Source organism: Melopsittacus undulatus, chromosome 2, assembly GCF_012275295.1.
Source record: "Melopsittacus undulatus isolate bMelUnd1 chromosome 2, bMelUnd1.mat.Z, whole genome shotgun sequence".
Taxonomy (NCBI): Eukaryota; Metazoa; Chordata; class Aves; order Psittaciformes; family Psittaculidae; genus Melopsittacus; species Melopsittacus undulatus.
In genome coordinates, this window is record NC_047528.1 from 40,995,927 (window position 1) to 41,016,620 (window position 20,694).

Genomic DNA, 20,694 nt, shown 5'->3' on the forward strand with positions numbered 1-20,694 from the left:
GGGACTCCCTTTACATTATCATAGGGCAAAAAAAATCACCATTTTACAGTAAGAGGAAAAAAAGCTCTGAGTATATTTACAATACATACACTATACATAAATACAAGAACAACACTTACATAATATTAATAAACTTATAACATAGGTGTTGCCTAAACACTACATAGTATATAAATGCAGACAAAACTATTGGGAAATTAGATCTTCGGATGTTTACTTTTATTTTTGAAGAAAAGTAATTCTTGCATTTAAAAGCTTTTTAAAAGAAGGCAAAAGAAAGACTTAAGAAATTAAAATGTTTGCTTGCTAGCACTGGTATTTTTATTCCTTTTAAGTGTAGGACCTCTATTGACACTATTATCTCTATGGGGTTACCGATAATGACCCTCCCTTTTGCATCTTATCTAGGAAAAAGATTGAGGTGCCCTACATACTAATTCCACTGCTGTGAAGCTTCAGTCCCAAATTAATCGCTTTGTAAACCAAGGGATGTTTTTGTATTTTTACACAGGAGGATCAAATGAACACTCATTGGTACGTACAACGATTAATGACCTGATTAGAAGGAACAATCTGGGGCCAAATGCAACCCCATCCTTAGGATTTCATTCAACTAATGCCATAGGGGAATTTGCTTCTTCCATAAGTGACTTGGCCAAGAATGGTATTTTTCATTTTTATTGTTTCTTCCTAAACACAGCTGAAAGAACTTTCCAATTTAATGGTAATGTTGACCCCACATGTTGATTGCAGCGTCCAAATCACTTCAAGTGGATGAATGCGTGTGTCTGTGTGTGTGGGTTGGAGGTCTTAAGGCTGATGGTGCATGAAACTGAAGTAATTCTTTACTATCTTTGTGTATATTCTATTGCAAGGGCAAATGGGAGATGTAACCTTTTAGGGACAAACAGCAGGTCAAGAGAGCATATTGTGTAGGTGTTCCGTGTATAATTTGTATTACCAACAAAGCAATGTATAGAACAATAAGGAAAGAAATTAACTATGGGGATTTTAAAATGAAAAATAAGATGCAAATGTAGCAGTAAAAAAAGAGCTTGAAACCAGAAATGACAACATGAACTTTGAATTGTGGAAAAGATTAGTTCAGCCATGTGGATTATGGCTCAAGTTGTCTTTCCAAAGAAGCTCTTTACATCTAGAAAGGCAGGGACTGGGAGAAAAGCAGTATCTGAATCTATATCTGTATTTCATGGTTCATGCTTATGACAAGCCATCAAAGCCATCATCTGTGGTCCCCTACCAGTCACTGAACTATTTTATAAATGCAAAGGTCACAACATGGAGCAAGGTTTAGCAAATTAACTTGTGAACCACCATTCACCTCTTCTTTTATAACTGGCAGCATCTTGGCTCCTGAAACTTTTGAGACTGAACTGGGGAAGCTGTTGCAGGTCACGTACATATAGACATAGAACCTCAAATAATTACTCTATTCCTATTTTCCTAATAGCTAAAATTCACATGCTCAGTTTTGCTTGTCTGCAGGACTGAACAATTGTGTACTAAATAATCTAAAAATTACTACATGGGCAATTCCATTTATTTTGTACTTTAAAATCAGTAAGCACAAGCTACTATAGAAGTCTGCTGGCAAACCAGTAAAACTGACAAAAAAAAAAACCCAACAACTCAGTATTTGTTTTTCAGAATGAATTAAAAAAAAAACCTGTCTCATTTTGGACAGTGAAGACAAGGTGCTCTTTCCTATGCAACTAACACCTGTAACGCTGCAGTCAGCCAAAGCTCCCAACACTGCAAGTTTCTAAGGATGCCTCCTTGTAGTGTTGCTGCTCCAGAACAAAGAACCAAACCCTCCTCTCCAACAATGGCTCTGGTTCTAGGTAAGAAACTATTGCTTCCTTTGTCCCTCTGATGACACATTCCCTGGTGCCCTCCTAAAATCCCCAACATGAACTGTGGTCTTTTATATGCTTAATACCTGAGATTAAGCTCAGGATGACAGAATAAGTACATGCATGTTCTGATGGGATTATTTCCATCGATGGCTAACATTTAAAACTAAGATGCTACTAAACTAGTGGTCTTGTCACAGGATGAACCAAGGTGCATAAATGTCTAGTTTTCACATGTGAGTCTATGTGGTTTTTTTCTTTGCCTGCACTTTCTTTTGTATATGAGCATTTTTGTGAACATCCAATCCTGCCCCCATGAATACAGCCCTAACAACCGTCCCGTCCCAGCAGCAACCCACCAATGGCAGCAAAAGTCTAGGCAAAATGTGGAATATTTTCAAATACAAAGTTCTGCCTGGACAATTACCAGGTACAAATTTAAAGGATGTCTTAGCAGTCTTCCTTAGCAAAGGTATTAGGACAAACAGTTACATTCTGATCTCCAATAAATTCATTTTTAGAAACAGAAGCAGCATAAGGGATGGCATTACACTGCTATTTTAAGAATCCATTAGCAGTGGTTAATATTTTTTTTATTTTTACAGAAACTTACCAGATTAAAGAAAAAAAAAACAACACATAATTGAGAAGAAAGACTAGAAGAGTCACAGCTGGCCATTTTCTTGTAAGATCAATTAGTCTATTGATGCAAACGTCTAGGCCACTTGATATAACAAAACTCCTTACTCCATTTTAGGAACAGTGATTTATTGTTTGCTATTCAAATAATTTCTAGACTGACAGTCCCCAATTTTTCATACATTTGTCCCCCCAAAACCAAAAGTGATATATTTTGTCCACTCCTGAAATTAATAAATTCTAAGATGATATTAAATACCATGAGCACTACGTGACAAATAGAAAAGAGACATGAGGTGAACCCGGCATTTCCAGAGTTCAATGCAGAGGATTATGCAAGGGAATCCCCATTCTACCATATACCCTAAAAAAGCTCCATTGGGTTTATTGCTGGTTTTTGGATTATTTCACTAGAGAATACCCTGGATACATGGGCATATCAGACACACATTAGGGGAAAAAACACCAAAACACTGCTTGACAATGACCTCCATTCACACCTACTGAGAATCGATATGGATATGAGTCACTTGTAAACTAAGATTCATTTTCTCCTTACAAGTACATGACAGATGTTATCTGAGAAAATAACTAAAACCTCTAACACAACATCTCAATGTGAAAATACAAATGGCACTTTGTGTTTCTGTGCTGCATTATTGTTCACCAAGTAAAATTTCATTTTCACCTTACTGTTAACAGAATCCTGCAAGTTATTGCTGTGTAAAAGTATAGGAACATCCCATCAGTTTTAATTACAGGCACTTTCAGTTTCTGTTTCATCTTTTAAAATAGATTTTAGGCTATCCTGCTGAAGTGTATGTGCATTTTAAACGTCACAACTGTCCTGCTACAACTGATTTGGTTGACATGTTACTGCACCTAGAAGACTAAACTCCCCTGGAATCGGCAAAGAGCAACTGTCCATTTCAACTCTGCAACCTTTATTCAGGGTGCACTGTAGTCAGGGGAAATATAGGAAGAAATAAAATAAAATGAAAGTTTGCCATTACTGTATCTGCAATTCACCATAAAATGACAGAAGGAAAAAAATAAAACAACCCAACACAAAAAAAAATCAAACCTTTCATATGGTTTCATCTTGTTTCTTTTTTTTATTCAGTCAAAGACATGCTGAGTGATGACTTATCTGACACTGAAGAACTCAGTATGACTTCGCTATATCACATGCTATCTGCGAAACAGCAAAGAAGTGGCCACTCCATTTTGCAGAGAAAACATGCTCTGATAAAACTGAACAACTTACTTCTCACATTTTCTGTTTCAGCTTTGCTAGGAATTTTCTAACCAGTTTTCCTAATGAAAATGAAAGGATTTTAAAAATGTACTTCATTTAACCTATTTACATTCCAAGTAAAATTGTGAGTGCGAAAATACTTTTCCACTATCACGTATATTACAGAATATGTAGACTGTTACAAGTACAGTAAAATACTTTTTTGATTTCTAAAGATGCAGTATCCTTACAGCTACATTTTGTACTAAAACCTGATTTACTGCAGAAATTGATCAGAATTGAAGCCTTTTCACAGTACCAACAAGCATGACTGCAGAAACATACATTAAAGAGCAACTGTTATGCTATAGCAGAACTGTGAAAATACAACTATCTTTAAATTTCTGTGTGCACTTCTCCAGTTACAAATCACAGGCAAAGACATAATACAGCAACATGAGCTGGTTTCTTAAGAAGGTTGTAATTTCTTTTATAGGGCTTATTTCTAATTTGAACTTTTCTGATTAATTTTTTAAAACAAACTGTTTTTTTTACCTGCACATGGGTGAAGGCACGTGGAAGAGCTGAAGTTCATATGCACAAGGGTATGGATGAGCATGCAGGAATAGGGTGGATTTACTGAACCATCCTAAGACTTGTCTGCTGCAGATGATGCAGTTCCACACACTGACCTTTCCAAAGCTCATACTAAAAAATAAGTGGGATATAAATAATGAAACTTACTCTGATTTTGAGGAACCCACCTTCAATAAAGGAGAAAGAGATTTGTTTCCATTAAACAGCATTTATTATCAGAAGATAAATTTATAAATGGCAACTAGAATACATTTTCAATGTGGCTAATGGAAAATGAGACTTATGATCATTGTCATTCCAATTATTAAAGGGGAGAAAGGTTGTCCAGCTATTTGTCCATGCTGTGCACTGTGAGTTTACCCCAAACATCAATGCCACTTATGTAATTTTCAACACTGTTAATTTTATTATACATTACTCCAGCAAATAATCATATACATAAGCAGTCTAAAACTATTTAATTAACTGTGTAAGCATGACAGAGAATAAGGAATACTGCATCTTCATCTTCATGTATAAACTGCTGTTGCTATGAGCCAATTTTACAGTGCTGAATAAAACAGGTGCTCAAAAAATAAGGACAAAAAATTCAAAACCTGCTTGTTCCTTACATTTTCTTAGAACGATAGCTTCTGAGATTTCCTGACAGATCTTTGAATTATCAAATGGTTTGCGTTGGAAGTGATCTTACAGATCATTTAGTTCCAACCCCCTGTTATGGGCAGGGACACCTTCCGCTAGAGCAGGTTGCTCAAAGCCCCATCCAACCTGGCCTTGAACACTGCCAGGGATGCGACAGACACAGCTTCTCTGGGCAATCTGTGCCAGTTGACAATAGGCGTTTTGAAAACATACAAAATCTGACACTTTGTGGCATAGTTTTTCTTTTAAGCTGTAATGGGCATGGTGGACGTTTCCCATCCTTACACTCAAAAGCTGTAAATGTCTGTCTTTCTGAAAGAACGGGATTCTCTATATTTGTCTCTCCCAAATGCTTCGTTAAGACGGACCTACTATGATGCGTCAAGATGAAATCTGGTGTTTCTGCATCCTACATATGACGTAAGCCTTCATCACGGTTATGAAATGCCATGGACCTGCAGTGAAGTATCAGGATTTTTGAGGAAACTACCCTTGAGCAATTGCCCTTGCTCTTTGCACTAGCACAGAAGTTTGGCAGGTCTGAACCACAGCCACTGAGAGAAGGACACCCTGAGAACCTGCAGGACATCAGATCCACATCCAAACACCCCTCTGCTACAGAGTAAACTTCTCTTAAAATACTTCTGAAGGGGAAAACAAACCAGAAGACAACCTTGCAGAGTATTTGGGCTCAAAGCCTGGGGGTGCTGGTATGAATGAGAAACTCACTAAGAACCATACTGGGTACTTGTAACCCAGTTGTGGACTATTGCTGGTTGTGTAAGTTGTCTAGAGGTAACAGCAGCACAAAAAGCCCTTACATGTGTGCTGGCAAGTTTGAGGATATACTTTCTGCGTGTGAAAGAAAGAAAATTTAGTGTACACTACTTTACCTTTTGGCTTCATTCTATTACCACTGATGCACTTTGTAACTGTGTCCCTTGGTGCCAGTGCTGCTTTAATCCTGCATCACTTTTGAGTTCCTTGAATAAGACCAGACCCTCTTTCTGTTGCAGTGCTTCCTATGCATAAAGTAATGGACAACCAGCTGAAAGACAAGGGATTCACACACACCAACCTCAGCCATGTGTCTGTGTTACATATGCTTCTCCTCAGGGAAGTTTGAAGTCAAATGCTGAAATAAATTTAAGGCCTCACAATTTCTCTCAGAGTTTTTTCTCTCTTTATTGACTACAAGGGAAAGCTAAAGAGGAGACTGGTCTCTCCCAGTTGTGAATCCTTCCTTTGCGAATAACATCAGAGATGATCTCTCTCACAGCTCTACCTGTATGCTAACAGAATGGCCGTAAGAGTTTCTGGTCAAATAAACTTAATTTTTTTTATGTGAGAAATCATAGATTCTGAAAGGAATTCTGTATGCCATTGGTTCTTCTACTGAATTACTGCTATTCAAGTTAATTAGTTGGTAAAATGTTCTTGGGCAGGAAAATGGTTTTATCAAGTGACTTACCTGACCTGACTTCTTTCCCTAAATGGTGAGAATGACAGATCCATTTAAGGGGACGATATAAATGTACATAAAACACAGACCTCAGACGTAATCCATGAACCATCTCACGCACAACACTGACAGCTAGTTTTTTTAACCAACAACAGTAATGCTGCTGGTAAAGACCCAGGTCTGCAGCCCCACAGTGCCTCATGGCCTGTCCAGAAGCCTTGATCCAATGCAGCCTTTTCACGCTTTGCATGGACACTTAGTGCCTTTGCTTTGCTCCTGATTGGGAGCCAGATACTAAAGTGTTGCTGAATTTGATGGAATTTGATTACCAACCCAGTCAATGGGAATTGATAGACGCATTTTTCCCCACAATGGCTCTAAATAACTTGTCTTGGGTTTCTCTGCTGACCACTCGGCAGGGGGGAGCCTGAGCTAGAACAGTATTGGAGTTTTTTCAGAGAGCTGATAATCTACTCAGTACTGGGGAATATTAGGAACGTACTTAAAGACAATCAAACTCTGGGTCCTGTGAACACTGTTATAAGGTATTATCCCAGTCATATTAATCCTCAATTAACTATAATTGCTTTCAGTATCTGCATGGGTATTTTGTGCTTAAAGATTACCTCGGTTTCAGAATCCCCCCAACATTACTACAGGTACTTCAGGAATCAGAAATTAATTCAGACTGGTCAAGCATTTAAAAATGAACAAGTAGCATCACACGTTTAATCTGTGCAATTCTTGGAACCAAATATTCATAATTAAACGCATTGCAAAAGACCTTTATGTATACATCTTTCAGCTCTAAGCTATAAAAATCTCAACACTTAAAAAATCTTGCCAAGCCTCCTCTTTGTCAAATTCAGCTGAATAGGCAGAACCTTGTGAGGAAAGAAACCAGAAAAACAGTATTTTGTTTGCATGAACAACTGATGACTAAGAGTTACTCTCTTTCCTACACAATTCAATTAATACAAATTGGTTTCCAATTACAGGGCTGTATGGGAATGATCAAGAATTTCCTTTTATTTAATCTGAAAAGGCTTGGACTGAAAATCCCAGTAGAGGCAGCCACTGGTACCCATATAAAGGACCACTTATATCATACCAGACAGCTGGCAAAATCTTGTTATTCCCTAACTCCCAGTGAGAAACCTAATGTCTTGCAGAGCACCACTGCAGAAACATTTCTCCTTCCTACTTATGGTTCATCCTCCGAGTCCTGAATAATCAGCTCTTTCCTTTATCTTTCTTGCTTTCCAGACACAAATATTATGTTGAAGGAAATGAATGTACTTAATTGTGGTACCTAGCAGGTCAGTGAAACCATCAGAAAGATTAACTTAAACGAGCTTACATGCTATTTCTGCATACCCCCTGTTTCTGTTGGTATGGAGTAAATTATTATCTTGAGAGCTATTTTATTCCTTATTGCTTTTTCTCTGCAAGAGATGCAGCCGATTCTTCTCTGTTTTGTTTTGTTGGTACATTCAATTCCATTTCATGAATGGCTACACCACTAACCTTGTTACCAGTGAGCGTAAGATCTGACTATTTCCTTGTGTTCAAATAATGGTCGTGGGGAAGAGAATGCCTGCATGAAAGAAAACTGCATGTTGCGAATGGAGTAGTAGTTTTTAGATGTGCTCTTTCTACTCAAATCAGAAACGGTTCTAAATAAGTCCATGGTAAAATATAGATACTTAATATTGTACTTTCAGCAGAAATGCTGCTGCCCCTTGTTTATTTTACAGACTTCAACAACAACAACAACAAAAGAAAAGAAAGGAAAAGAAAGATAAAAGAAAAAGGTTAAATGGCTGGTGTCCTCTAGGGCATAATGACAATTGTGGTACAATACTGAAATGCCACCACCATTATTGTAAAAGTCTGCTCAAGCAACCCTTCAGCCCTGACACTGGGACCTCTCCAACAGAAGCTTCTTGCCTACTCACATGCAGCTTGCCTGTAGCACAGCTCAGGCGTAATGTTGACCACCAGCTAGATGGTATTCAAAATAAGGGGAAAAGATGGGATAATAAAAGTCTAGCGGTCTTGCTTTCATCTTCAACATCATCATCAATTTGTGGTGTCTAATCCTCCAATCAGCAGTGATTTTTCAGAAACAGAATGTCCGACAGCTGAGAAACCATACAAGCTATAAACACCTTTTTGTCAAAGGATGCAGCATGTAAAATAATGCCCATTCCCGTAGCATTTCGGCTGCTATTTCCCAGGTGATTGTGATGACACTTTCAGGGGGTAGCCATGCTGAGGGGCAGGCGGGGTTAACTTCAGATGGTGAGAAGAGTGGCACTTCTTTTCCTGCCTTTTTTGATAATTTCTGTTACTACGTTATGTTACGGACATCAGGGGAAGCCCTGCCTGTTAACACTGTAGAGGGGGATTCAGCCCTGCTGAATTCACTCCGGGTAGTTAAGAGACCCAGCTCTTAAATTCGGCTGGAACAGGTAGCGTTTCTCAAACCAGCATGTGCCTACGGCGGTGGAGCGCCAAGTGATCTGAGCGGGAAAAGCTGCGGTCACAGTCTGCACACTTGAATGGCTTCACTCCTGTGTGCTTGCGGTAATGCCTCGTCAGTTCGTCGGAGCGAGCAAACTTCCAGGTGCAGCCTTCCCAGGTACATTTGTAGGGTTTTTCTCCTGGAAAGAGACAAAAGAAAGAGGGGGGGGGGGGAAACAGATGGTGACTTCCCCTTGTTGCTCTTAATCCCTGCAACCCCCTCTGCACGCTTCCCATGAACACCCACTGCCTAGGGGTTGCTTCAGGCCAAATTACACAATTACGAGGTACCAAATCTGCTGAATATAAGGAAAGGGCCTTGACATTTATCATTCCTGTGGCATTCACATGACTAAGAAAATCAACAGGATTAAGGCAACAATATAGATCCTACCTTGCAGGGGTGATGTGGGGATTAACATCAGGACAAAGGGATGTATAATTATTCTCATGATTACCATACAAGTTTGCTACTGCCACCTTCTCAAGCTACACTTTCTCCCAAGATGTCCAGATTACCTGGTATTTCAGCAGCTTAACACAGGCTGCCACATACTCCCAATTATTTGTATGAAGTTTATGAAGGTTTCTGATTGTATGTGTAAACAAGACTGCAGGACATTTCTTAGTAAGCTGGTAAAAATGAACTACAATTTCCCAGTTAAACATAAAAATCAATCTGTAAAATGTCCTCTATTTATTGCATTGATTTTCAGTAAAATTAATTTTGCATGTAAGATGTTTCCAGGAACAGTGTACAATTTTCAAACGCAGTCAGCCATGGGACTTGCACAACACTGTTCATAAATACCCATTTACATGAATGTGATCAGACTTGGGTTAAGTGTAGATTTTTGGAAAATTTCACTCTCTGCTTTTTATTTAAAGGTAACCTTGATGCATGATCCACATTCTATGTTGTGTCATGTCAGAGGAGAAGATCAATACAGAAAAATTGTACTTGGTGCTTTCACAAAGCAAACTGTCATAGAACCCCCATTTTGGCTACGTTTGTAGGCTTTAGTTATTTGTGATTTCTACCACCATCCTTCAATGTCTGCACGCTAAATGCTTTTGGCAGTTACCTTGATCCCACAGTTGAGCATGCATCAAAAATGAGGAAACTGTGTGAGGTCCGTATGTATCTTCTTCTGGTGTGTTAAAAATGATTTTTTACCTCCCCTTCTGAAACCAGCTAATCACAACCAGGACAACAAAACAGCATTTCTGCAACAACTGTTTCCTTCACCAGGCACAATCATTCCTCTCAGTTATTTATTATCTCTCATGAATCACGAGCAGCTTGCAAGAAACTACTTCAATTACATGAACCAGTGATGCAACACTTGCTTTGTTGTAGGCAGCACCTCCCTCCGTGTGTCTCTTCAAAAGTCAATAAACGTTTTGCTGAGAGCCCTCAGTTTCAAAAGAAAATTCCCGAGTAAGAGTATCATCACGAAGTTCAAACAGCCCTGAAAAATCCAGCTAAAATGGCCACGGGTGCCTCTGTAAGGAAATCGGATGCTGTACAGGCATGTCAGCAGGTTTGTCAGCAACATTTGAGCTCCCTGAGTTGGTACCTTCTGTGCACCACCTGGGCTGTGCTGCAGTTTTGATGTCAGACGGGGGTGGGAAACAGTTGCTGCGAGGTGAACCCAGCAATCTAGGCTCTGAGGTGACCACAGCCTATAGCTGTACCAGCAGCAACTTAACCCAGATAATTTTATAGTACTTGTCCAAGCACAAAGCACCAAGTAGTGTTCATTGCCCCTGGGTGGCCACAGCACTGGGTGCCTGGAATTCGGCAGCTGCTGTGAGCTGGACAGGCACGAAGTACTTGGCAGATGGCAGGTTGCATGCTCTTGCCAATGACACAGCGCTACAAAATGTGCTCAGATTTGCCACCAAACTGCCTTACATACATTTCCTTGCCACAAACAGTTGGTGCGGGGCACTGTACAAATATAGCAGTACCTCCATCCAATTTGGCAGGTCTATCCTAATGGTCTCATCACACCACATCAACCAAGTGGAACGTCTATCCTCAATGTACTTTTAAACTCTTTTTGTTTAAACTCCCTGCTACCACCCCGGTTGGTTTCTTTGATCACAGAAGCTTCCAGAGCAAAGCTTGGGGACATTTCTTAACCTCTGGATTCTTGTTTAAAAGCATCTGAAATTCTAAGTCTCTTCTACAACACAGAATCATACAATCTTGGATTCGTTTAGGTTGGAAAAGACCAACTGTTAACCCAGCACTCTTAAGTCCACCACTAAACCCTAAGCACCACATCTACAAGTCTTTTAAATCTCTCCAGGGATGGGAACTCAACTACTTCCCTGGGAAGCCTGTTCCAATGTTTGACAACCCTTTTGGGGAAGAAATTTTTCCTAATATCCAATCTAAACCCCCACTGGTGTAACTTCAGGTCATTTCTTCTTGTCTTATCTCCTCCTACATGTGAGAAGAGACAGACCCCACCTCACTACACCCTCCTTTCAGGTAGCTGTAGAGTGCAATAAGGTCCCTCCTGAGCCTTCTCCAGACTAAACACCCCCAGTTCCCTCAGTGATTCTTCATCAGATCTATTCTCCAGACCCTTCACCAGCTTTGCTGCCCTTTCCTGGACCTGCTCCAGCACCTCAGTGTCTCCCTTGTAGTGAGGAGCCCAGAACTGAACACAGGATTCGAGGTGCAGCCTCAAAAGCACAGAGTACAGGGTAATGATCACTGCCCTGGCCCTGCTGGCTATGCTATTTCTGATATAGGCCAGGATGCTGTTGGCCTTCTTGGCTGCCTGGGCACAATCTAGATTCATGTTCAGCAGCCATCAATCAGCACCCCCAGCTCATTTTCCAAGAGCAGCTTTTCAGCCACTCTTTGCCAAGCCTATAGCATTGAATGGGGTTGTGGCCCAAGTGCAGGACCCAGCACTTAGGACTGTTGAACCTCAAACCACTGGCCTCAGCCCATTGATCCAACCTGCCTAAATCCCTCTGCAGAGCCTTCCTAACCTTAGGCAGATCAGCGCTCCCACCCAACTTGGTGCTGTCTTCAGACTTACTGAGGGTGCACTTGATCCCCTCATCCACATCATTGATAGCATTATTAAAGATATTAAAAACATCCACAAAATCCTTCCTCTTCAACAGCCCCTTTGGTACACAAAATGTCAGATCTTCTTTCCATTTGTAGAAGACAAATGGAGAACCCAATGCAGGAAGGGATGGGTGGTGAAAAAAATACCAGAAATAGTTTGTTTGTCCATTAAACTAGTATCACTTCAGGTAAGAAAAAAACTCAGATGATGGAAGAGCATGAGTGAGGGTCACTTGCCTGGAGTTCCCAAGCATTGCTTCCAGCCTCCCTTCTAAATGAGTCCTGCTTACCCAGCCCCTATAGAGCTATGTGAAAGAGACGGGACTAACCACATTCCTCTCAAGCTATTTACACCACTGAAAGAGTATCACTCTTACAAGCTCAACCTAAGAAGACCTTTCATTATTTTCAATTAAATCTGCATATAGCATAAGAAGGTAAAAGAAGGCAAAGTAGCGTTACTCTGGAGACATTCACACATATGTATCTTAAAAAAAACCACTGTAAAGAAAACTGTGAAATATAGGATTTTTCATGAAGATCATTTAACATTTTACACAGACCTAATTTTTAGAGGAAGAATAATATTACTTCTTTGTTAAACACCTATGTTACCCGTGGATGGACAAGTGCTAGGAAGAAAATGCTCTTCACATGCAACATTAAACTAACTCTCAACCTTTTGTTACGTCATGAAGACTGGCCACTGAGTTTGTAAAGACCAGAAGATCCAGGAGTTGAAAGGATGGAGAAAGGACCATCAGGAGTGGAACTGCTTTAGAGGATGGGAAGCTGGTGTCAGGTATCACACAGCAGATTTGGCTGATGAACGTGAGCTGAAATTCTCAGCACAATCAACAGAGAGAAGCTGGACCTTAGCAGGGCACCCCAGAAAGCACTGAGGAGGTGGAAAAACTAGTTTGTTAACTGGAAGAAACTAGCATCAGAGCTTATATATCTCTCTATATCTATCTCCATTTCAAGGCTGGATTGCAGTGGAGTTGAACTCAAATACTCAACCATTTTGACACTTCAGACACTTCTGCCTCTGTTGCGAGCACTTGAGCTCAAGTGTTTAAGAAACTCTCAGGTTCAAAGTGTGGGCACGTTTCGGCTGCTTCGATGGCTGCCAAGGGTGCAGAGTTACTGTCACGCAACCAAACACCTGAAATTCTCATTCAGCTCTAGGGAGCAAAAGCAGGTGGTGTGAGTCTTGCCCAGGGTACAGGAAACATGGGAATGAAGAAGACAAAACAGTGGACAGTTTTTGAAAGAGAGCTGTAGAAAAAGAGTTCAGAACCTGCAGCAATTCACAAGAGGAGAAAAAGAGAAGTGCAGGAAGATAAGCCTCCATTAGTTCAATCTTCTGAATCTGTACAGTTTTAGTCTTGAAGTAAACCACTTAAAAAATAAATGCCTAAGCTGTGAGCATTTTCACAGGAGCTTACCCTCCTCTACTTTTGCACCTGTCTTTAAGAGCCCTATTTTTTTGTCCTGAAACCTGACAAAAAGATCCCAAAACACTGAGAAATTGTATTCTGATGCTATTCCGCAGCTTTGCCTTGCAATGCATAGACAGTGAAAAGTATGCCATGACTGGCATTTACATGGATCAAGTGGGACCCTGGAGCATGAAAAAATTCTTATAGACAGTTCCCTGCAGAAAATTAATATTTTCTATTGTTTGGGGAAGTTATTTATAAAGTTTTAAGGGTATGACTCAATGCCTCAAATGAAACTAGTGATTTTTTTAAATCTTCTATTAACAGAGCCTTCCAAAACCTTGACTTTTGTAGTCCAGATGCCACAATACAAATTAGTATGATTACTTTTACCATTATTTTTCTTACCCTATCATGGCTTCTCTCACTTAAGCACTTAAGAACATAGTTACAACTGTTACTCATTAAATCTCCCCAAACTCAAGCAAATAATGAATTAATAATGCTGAATAATGACCACTGTTCAGTAAATCCTTCCAAAATTTCTCACCCCCCCTACTGCCTGTCTTCCCCTTATTCATGTACTCTAACATCTTGAAGATCAGTCACCCTGATGACATCCACATATTCCCTAAAACCAAGCCCTATGTAGGTACCAGCAAGGGACCACACCATGGAACAGATGGCAGGAGACCATCTCCATCAACAGATGAAGGGGTCTGCTTTACCCCTGGGCAGAATTTCCTATGTGGTAGGTTCCTTGGCAGTTATTCTCTGCCCATCAACTAGCTGGTATCATGGTATTTGACATCAGATGCTTTGAAGACAGGCACCACAAAAAAAAACCTCATGTAAATAGTTATGGGTTACTCTGCCAGAAGGGAAACTGTTCTGAAGCTCCAGGAAACAGAACCTGGTTTGTGCTCCCTAGGCAAGGAGCTTTATTTACGGGAAGTGCCGATGTTATATGTACTCTCTGTGCACTTGCAGCTTTTTTCATTTGTGCATTATTTAAGCTTCATTTATTCATTGGTTTAGCAGGCTCTTGGCAACCATGTCATTAGGCAACAATGAGGTAACGCCGTCTACTACCAGGACAGAAAACACTCCAGTGATCAAGTGGTAAACCGATTTCTTTCTCTGGTATAAACTCACCCCTCTCTCTGCTATTACAGTGAGTGCCATGTCCCTTTTTAGTGTCCTCTACAGACATCCCCATCTATCCCACTTTTCTACAACATGGAATTACTACATTACTTTCTGTAGCCCCCTCCTGCAGTAGTACTCAGCCTTTTGAAACACTGGTAACATTTTTATTCCAAATAAGAGTCAATTAGAAAACAAACATGGGGAACTGTTCAGAGGTACAGGCTTAGCCACCTAGTCAGACTTAAACTCTCATCACCCCATAGAAGTGCCACATGCTGAAATTTTGCTTTGAGAAGGACAAAGTTATAAAAGCACTTGGAAATGAAACTTGGTTTATAAGTTTGTATAGTGTTTCTACTGGGAGAGTGGAAGCATAGAGGAGATGCTGTCCCTCCACCCACAAAATGCAATGGATTTGAGTCAAACTTGCACAGTTTAAATGTAATCCTTCATAGAAGTCTGTCTTCATAGTAGCACTGTGTAAGAAATATTGTGTCCACTCTGCAGGTAGGAAAACCTACACAGCGAGCATCAGCAACCTCCCCAAAACTGCAGAAAAAGTAAACAGCAATGCTATGACTTACATATTAGAACACCTCACTTTCTGCAATGAAACTGCTAAATCTCAGTTCCACCCCTTTTAAAGTCTGAAATATTTTCAATAATTTTGATGCAAAAATCCACTTGACTATTTAAATGTCATTTGGTGAACATAATGAATTTGATTTTTGTGTTTCAGCATTGTCAAAATATGCAAATGAAGTATCTTTCTGGGAAGAGATTAAAGTTTCATATCAGTTGAGCAAGTCTGGCAAAACAATTTCTACAAGCAGAACAGGAACATACTGTGCTGCCTGTGACATGTCTTGAAATACAGGTTTTTTTCTTTTCTTAGTCTGAGTTAGGCAAAGCACAGGGACATGGTTTCTTCATGTGAAAACTGGGAACAAAACAACTTCTTCAGTTCAAAAATACAGTGACACCCACCACTCTAAAACAAGAGACAGAACTTGATTATCCTTTTGGCATCTCTTGAACTGATTATTTACAAGTTCAACTTCTGAATAATTCAGGTGTGAATACTTTTCCTACATCACACCCAAAAAATTACCTTTTCATTTCACTGCACTGTTGAGCTTGGGTCCTGTTTGCCATCCTGGCCCTTCTTCTCCCTCACTCTGCAAGACCAGTATAAGCTCAGCAAACTTATGTCTTTCCTTCTGATATTGTTCCACATGCTCCTCTAGATATACAACTGCCTCAGTTTGCCACTATTTTAATACAAACACCAGGAAAAAAGCCTTTGTGACCAGACTCAGAAAACTAAATTCTCCATCATTTAATAAGGCAAACTCAGTACACCACATGTGTGCTGACACCCCTATTCTGTCACCACACACACAAGAAAGAAACGGGGAATGCAAGAAACTTCTTTTCCATGTTTTCTATTTACTGGGCTCCTGCACAGATACTCAGCTTCACAATGGGACATACCTAGTACTACGTGAGGTGGAAATGAATTAATGCTCTAGGACAATACCCAAAGGTGGCCTACTAGGAATCTAGAGAGAACCTTTTTACAAGGGCATGTAGCGATGAGACAAGGGGGAATGCTTTTAACCTGAAAGATGGGAGACTAAAATTAGGTATTACAACAGGATTCTTTACTATGAGGGTGGTGAGACACTGGAATGGTTTGCCCAGAGAAGTTGGGGATGCCCCCACCCGAAAAGTGTTTGAGGCCAGGATGTATGAGGCTTTCAGCAACCTGACCTAGTGGAATGTATCCCTGCCCATGGCAGGGGAGTTATAACAATCTTTAAGGTCCTTTCCAACCTAAAACATTTTATGATTCTATGACAAGGATTAGTTACATGCATTTCCAAGGGCATTGCTGATGTGAAATTTTTAATTCCTATAAAACCAGAAAAAATAATTTTAGTGGAAATGTCAAAGGCCTCTTCCTGTGCACCTGAGTCCAGGAGCCAGACCATTCCAACAGTAGATGACAAATAGCATTTTATTACCCTTCCTGATAAGTTTTTCCTGCATGATGTGGTACCCATATAAATATTTCGGTACATATTAAGTGCATATATATACACTTAACATACATATTTTTTGTACATATATGAGGTGGAAAATGGCATGAAGTTTTTTCTTTCTCTCCAGCCACAGCTAACACATGGGTCTATCAAATTTCCAGTGATGTGAGGAAGGCTGAGATTTTGCCTTTTACAGCAGCCTGCACTCACAAAGGTATCTGAGATAGGTGAAGCAACAGATCCATACTTCCATCAGTAAGGAACTGCACAGAGGGTGCTAACAGAGCTGCACGCTATTTTATCTCTTTCACTGGGGTGAAAGAGGCCTGGGTTTCAGTCTGCCCCCCCCCCCCCCCCACCAGATAAAACACCCTTCCATCACTGTGAACTGAAGGGAGACACCAAACAAGTGACATTTCCCACTCCATCTGCCCAGGATTCTGCTACCGCCACTCCTGAGTGCTGCAGGGATTGCTCCACCATGCTCACCATGAGCAGTACTGATGTTTCCCAGCATTAAAGTTAAACCTCCCACTACCTGTAAAAAACCAAACCAACAAACTAGCTCCCAAATAATTAAATAAATAAAACCTAAGAGAAACAACAAAAAGACTCCAAGGGATGTGTTCTGACTCACTCAGTTTTATACAACCAATTATTTGTTGTTTGCAATGTACTAGAAGTCATTCTCAAGCAGAGAGATGTGACCAAGATCCCACTACATTTCATTTCCTATGTGATCAAAAACCACTGAAGTCCAGAAAATAACCCCTCATCCTACATCTATCTAAAGGTGTCTTTCTATTTTCCCACAAACTAAAAAGATTTTATAGCATTCTCCCAGCTTTCTACTTACCTATTTGCAAAAAGAGAAGTTTGAAAACACCAACTTTCAGTTTCTACCTCTTTTCCTTCTACCCATGTAGAAAAAAAAAGCAGAAAAAAAGAAAACCTCAATAAAACATTAAAACAAATGCTTTTGTGAAGTTTAAAGTTCTGAGCATGCTCCACTCTCAACAACTGTGTTTCCAATTGAAGGCTGCACTGGTGAGATTCTATGATTCTATGAGAAGGACAGGGTGGGCACAAGTGACTCCAGACACACTTACCAAAAGTGGTATCTCATCAGTAATAGGAATTTCAGTAACAAGTTGCTACCCTGTTCCCTCTACTGGGGATGAGCGGGCTGCAAGAGTTAACATCCTTGGAAACCCTGTACTGTGTATTTACTCCTCCAGTTCGGGGTGCAACATCTGGGAAAGCGTTTTGGAGGGAACAGTAAAGAGGTCTCTCTCGCCTTCATGTCACGGCAGGGCTAACATGGTAGACCACAATCGTGCCGGAGACCTTAGATGAACTGCAGTTCTTTGGAGGTAGAATATTAAGTACTAAATGGTTTGCTTAGAGAAAACTCTATTCTGCATAATGAAATTATCATTATTCCCTTGTGCCACACACAGACAAAACACATATGCACCCAGTATTTACAAAGTCAAGGGGCACTGTTGGAAATATTTTTCATAACCTAGAGACTGAAAGTAATCACAGATGCAATTAGACTTGCTTTCCCATCAAAGTTCCTTGGAATAACCACATGGGCACTCTTCCATATCGGCACAGCATCAGACCTACAATGCAGAGGAATGACTCCCTGTGTGTAAGGTGAATTCAGAGCTCACAAAATGCGCCAGAAATGAAATCATTTAACTTTCCACAGAACGACTATTGGAAGAGAACTGGATGTACAAGCTCCTTGTGGTATGGACACCTGCCTGAAAGGAGCTGGACTCAGATAACTATCTAACTACACTCAGAGCTTCCCATTTCTACATCTCTTTACTAGGTTGTGGTGACACTGGTGAGCTTGCCTGCGTACTCTGGTACATACTGCACCATCAGACTTTCGCTTTTAAATATACTTCTGTCCTGAAATGTGAATCCCACCACACCAATGCGAACAGGCTGAGGCTTCAGCTGAGGCTTCAGCAGCCCCATTTCTGAAATAATCTGTTTATCTTCTAAATAGAAACTTCATAAAGAAAGAGCAGAAAAGCCAGAAGTGAAAACTTCTATGAAATGTATGGTTTCTACATAGGAAAACTCTACTGTTTATTGAAACTGGCAGTAAACTTTAAACACTAAAAGAAAGTATTTCTTAAAAAATAAAAGCATCACCCAATACAAATAGAACCTCCTATTTTACTTAAAGCAAATTAATTTAAAAATTGGCTTTGTTTATTTAAATTCCCCATTTCTGGAACAGCATGTGAACCTGCTGTTGCAGCTTTTTTCATCTGACAGATTTATGTGGAGGAGGGAGGCTCTGGGATAAGGACCTACAAAGCATGTAGGACCTGAGAAAGAAAAGCTGGGCTTTTGAAGAGTGAGTGTGTAGGGCAGGTGACAAAGAGGCATTCATTTTAAAGCAGACCAAAAATCTACACAGCTTAAATCAAATCCAGAAGGATTATTTAAAAAATGTTGCTTCCTCCCAATATTTACCTAAAGAAGGGATTACAAACCTGTCAATATCTCTCTGGAACTTATAGGTAGCAAAAGGCATTAACAGACCTTAAAAAAACAACAGGTAATTAATGGAGTTTTAAAACCTACAGAGCAAAAATTACTTTTTTGGTGGTTCTGACTTTTTAAGTCTGCTCTGAACTTGCTCAAAGGAAAATGTGAACAAAGAGTAATGACAGGGTCCCTTTCGTATTAAAATAATATATGGAGCAACCCTGGGCAAGAGGAATGCAAAGTTTGAAAAAGCACAGACTAAATAAAACACCCATGTCCCCACTAGCCCTCGCTCTTCTACAGTGGTGTCTCAACCCAACTACAAAGGAACATTTTGTGGAGGAAATGCTCTCATTTTCTCAGGTACAAAACTGTACTTCTGAGATGTTTACTGACTCCATACAACGCTGCTTGAGACCACCTGACATTGACAAATAGGCTTCATTACGTCTGTGGCAAAGGTATTTGCTCTCATCTCTCAGGAATGATACAGGTGTCGATCAAGGACAAAGCACCAAACGCAAAAATATTCATTTGGCCTGGGGCTATATTCACCTGCCTCTAAGTGCCTAACAAAGCAGTTGCATCCTCTGAAGCAGTGGTACTGAAAAGAGTGATTCAGACCTGGTGCTGGCTGGGGCCCACAGATGGAAACCAGCAGTTGCAGTCCAGTATCTGAGTCCCACAGAAGGTGCTCTGATTACAGCCCTTGCTCTCTTCCACTCCTCTAAGGCAGAAACAAACCCATGACAGCGGCTTTATGATGCCCATGCTCATGGACTAAACCCATTCCCACTTCACACCAACTGGAAAGTCCAGGCTTTTGTTGCCATTGACCACAGAAAGTCACTCTGCCATGTTCCAGAGATCTGTAACCAATTGCTGAAATAAGGCTGTACAGAAATACAGGAAGCTAATTACCCCTACAGTAAAAGGAAATCCTATGGAAGTGCAAGATGGGAAGCAAACTCTTCTGTACCAGATGCTGTAGAATTATGTCCCACATAACCTTAAAGCAGATACCTCTTTATGGACTTCTTCAGGATGATTCATGCAGTGCTTTAAACTCCCAAGGCTTCTCCATATGATACTGGTAACCACAATGAGCTAGAAATGGATTTAGCTATGAGGAACTTCAGATGTCAAATCAAAGATAAATCAGATTTCCCTTTAAATGCCCCAGTAGTTAGTTAGATTTCTCAGGTCACAGTCCCCATGCTCAGCACCCCTATGGGACACATTCACACCACCCAATGTACTCTGCATACTTAGAAAAATGATCCTTAAATCCCCTCCATGTGTGCTATTACATGTTTCAAGTCTCTGTGTTCTTTACCAGGGCTCCTAACAGACAGCATAATTTGCCTCTTCAATTTACATCACATGCCTCAAATTTACATGCTCTCCCTGTTGAAGAGGAGACAGATGATGTCTATGAAAACCTGATCGTCGTATGCAAAGGTT

General features: G+C 40.3%; 1 protein-coding gene across 2 annotated transcripts in view; it reads right to left on the bottom strand.

Moving 5' to 3' along the window:
- Window positions 1-8,161: 8,161 nt before the first annotated feature.
- The window catches only part of KLF12 (KLF transcription factor 12), a 244,941-nt gene continuing 232,408 nt past the window's right edge, over window positions 8,162-20,694 (bottom strand). For both annotated transcript variants that reach the window (XM_034074351.1, XM_034074350.1), the window contains one exon: window positions 8,162-9,117. In XM_034074351.1, the coding sequence (XP_033930242.1) occupies window positions 8,936-9,117 (182 nt within the window). In that variant the 3' untranslated portion in view covers window positions 8,162-8,935. The remainder of the gene's footprint in view (window positions 9,118-20,694) is intronic.